Here is a 2952-nt window from a genome sequence, read left to right as displayed (position 1 = left end):
AATAAGCAAAAAGCCGAAAATGAGAAGCGCAAATAATTTCGCTTTCTTTTGAAAACAGATTAACACAACATATAAAAAAAGAAGAAGCTTAAAAACGCAAGTCCGAAATTTCAAGATGAGGCGCGAAGCTCTGGGCCATGCAAATCGAGCATAAAACACATTCAGCAATTTGAAAGATGCTGATCGAGAGTATTGCGAGCAGCTTTTTTTCCTGCGGCAAAAGCGAGCTGCGACGCCGCCAACACACTGCCGTTATTGTCATTGTTGAACGGCGAAATTGATTTTGATTTTTACTTTCATTTTTACATATGCCAGCAACTGCTAGTACAATTTTTCGAATATATACACTTTGGTGTATGTATCTATGTATATGTATAACTGTGTATGTGGTTATATATCCGTTAAATGTCCAAACATGGCTGGGTATATAAAAGACGACGACGTTGCGCTGAATTCGCTCATAAAGATCGCGCAAACTGCAGACTGAGAAAGTAAAATACGAAATGGGTGTCCGTGTCTTCAACTGTTGTGCCGGTGGGTTAAACTTAATTAACGGCAAATAATAACAAAAAAACATTTAGAGTTTCGATTAAAATTTTGTAACTTTTCAACAAACAATTTTGTCACTTTCAGTTTTATTAGCGGTATTTTACGTGTGCTTCGGCGCTATTAACGCCGCCACCATAAATGGTGGTCCTCGCAGCGCAATCGCAGCTGCCTTGACGCCAGCCAACGTAAATGTGCACGCGCTGCGCATGGCGCGACAAGCTTACTCTGATGAAGATGACTCTGAGGAGGAAGATGATGTGCAGGCACAAAATTTCGCACAACAGCAGCAACAAAAAATACCTGATGATTCGCAAGAAGACAGCGATGAGGATGATGCCGACGATGATGGTGACGATGATAGCAGACGTCGGCGTCGTCGCGACACACAGACCGTAGAGGCTGTGCAATCAGAGTCACCAATGCAGGAGGAAACCGTAGCAGTACCGGAACCTTTGCCAGCGCCGGCCACAAACGGACCGACCGATACACTCGATAAGGAACCCGAACACAGCGTTGAGGCTAATGCACCTACCGTGGCGACTGCGCCCAATGCGCCCTCACGCAATACTTCTGTACTCATACTCATACGCGATGCGCTGAAAAAAGTCACCACATTGCCCACCGAGCAAGTGGCCACCAATGCGCTGCAGTACTTCCAGCTCTTCGAGCATTTCATACAACAGACCATCGAAAATGTAATTGGCGATGATGATGATGATGAGGATGAGACAGCTGGTGTTGCGGCAACTACTATCAAGCCGAGTGGTATTTTCACACCTGAGGAAGAAGAGATTATTGCCGGTGTTGAGGAGATTCTAAAGGAGCCCGAATTGGTCAACAAGCAACCAACACAGGAACCAAAACCAGCGGATACACCAGTGGAAGTTGAAAACGTAATGGGTGAAACGAAACCAGTTCCAATTCCGGACTTGCTCATGGAAGAAAAACCAGCAACGGCGGCGGTACAAGCTGCGAGCGCGGCTTAATTGGCGCCGTTTAATTGGTATTCTATAAAGATGTAGTTGTATGTATTTATTTATTTATTGCATAGTTGTTTAGAAAAATAATAAAGAAGTTGTTCATCAAATTAGACGTTTTTACCAATATGGGTAGTCCTCCAATTCCTTAATTCGAAATTAAATCCTGCTGGCTTCGAAGAATTTAAACTAGAAGGTTTTAAGAAAAAAAATTGCGACCCAACTAATTTTTTTCACGCACATAACATACACGACCTACTAAGTATCCTAGAACTCTTGTAGTTGTTACAACAACAACATGAAATGACCAAACAAATCAAGTGACAAAAGGCATATTCCGACTCAGGCTGACTTTAAATATTGTATATATCAAATCGAAAAAGTGTCGAAAAGCTATTAACACTTCCTCCCGGAAAGTTATTAACCATATCGAAGAAGTTTTATTTCTTTACATTTCCACATTATCGGCGAACATGAGTTCATTCTACAATTTATAGATAATTTTTTTTGAATATAAATAAAAACTTCCTATCGGTTGAGGCATTTGCCGATTTCGACTTTCTCAAAATATTTGAAAGCATAAAATAACTCTCTGGAGCTTTTATTGGAAATTTTAAAAAGTAACGGAGTTACCACTTTCATTTAGTTGCAGTAAGTGCTGGGTATAGGTAAAGGCTTCTCATTTCTTGACTCCAAGAGGCCACCGGAAGATTAACGTCAAGGAACAAGAGTTTTAAATACTTAGACAGTTGTACAATACTTCATAAGACTTTGTGGTACTATATATCCTATCAGTGCATGAATTCTTCTCAAATTTTCAAATAGAATGACTTATTAAGCACATTTTCGAACTTGTCGTAAATCGCAAAAAAAACTGACTGTACTAGCCCTTCGATATTTTGGGTTCTTGGAAATATGTTTCATAGTAGATATAAATATGTAATTCATAGCGTATAATTTTACTTATATGTATAGGTGGAACCTCTAGAGAAGCAACTAAACAATTTATGCAGGGTAGAGACAAAATTTTTCTGAGTTTCACCAAGTCTAAATGAATATTTTGGGTTCTTTGAAATTCTCTTCACGCTAGATAAAAATATGGCGCAGCTCTCAAAAATCACCTAAACAATTTATGACAAGCCCACAAAAAATTTTTCTGAGTACCCAAAAGCGAACACTAACTGCTTTTGTTCAAATTTCCACCACACGCCAAAACTTCGAAAAGAATCTTTGAGCCTCTTTCAACGTCAAAGTAATACGTCTGTGTTAAAAAGCGATGAATAATATGAACAGCTTCACTTGTTTGCGATACTAATTTGGCTTTTGAGAAGAGAGATTAATGTGTTTTCTTCAAACCAAGTAATAAGTATCTAAATATCTAACCGAGACGGAATCTTACGATATTAATAAAGGTTTTTTCTGGACG

At 39.2% G+C, this 2952-nt stretch overlaps 1 protein-coding gene across 1 annotated transcript; it reads left to right on the top strand.

Annotated features, from left to right (window-relative positions):
- Nucleotides 1–377: 377 nt before the first annotated feature.
- LOC106618574 (uncharacterized) lies at nucleotides 378–1636 on the top strand. Its single transcript, XM_014236369.3, has 2 exons — nucleotides 378–534; nucleotides 634–1636. Exons 1-2 carry the CDS (start codon nucleotides 504–506, stop codon nucleotides 1533–1535), a joined length of 933 nt encoding a protein of 310 aa, XP_014091844.2. The 5' UTR covers nucleotides 378–503; the 3' UTR covers nucleotides 1536–1636.
- Nucleotides 1637–2952: the final 1316 nt, after the last annotated feature.

This window comes from Bactrocera oleae, chromosome 6, assembly GCF_042242935.1.
Source record: "Bactrocera oleae isolate idBacOlea1 chromosome 6, idBacOlea1, whole genome shotgun sequence".
Lineage (NCBI taxonomy): Eukaryota > Metazoa > Arthropoda > Insecta > Diptera > Tephritidae > Bactrocera > Bactrocera oleae.
This window is presented reverse-complemented; position numbering and strand designations above follow the sequence as displayed.

Coding starts and splice junctions, on each gene's coding strand:
- LOC106618574 (XM_014236369.3), top strand. CDS start 504: ATGGGTGTCCGTGTCTTCAACTGTTGTGCCG. Junction 535..633: donor TGTCTTCAACTGTTGTGCCG/GTGGGTTAAACT, acceptor TGTCACTTTCAG/TTTTATTAGCGGTATTTTAC.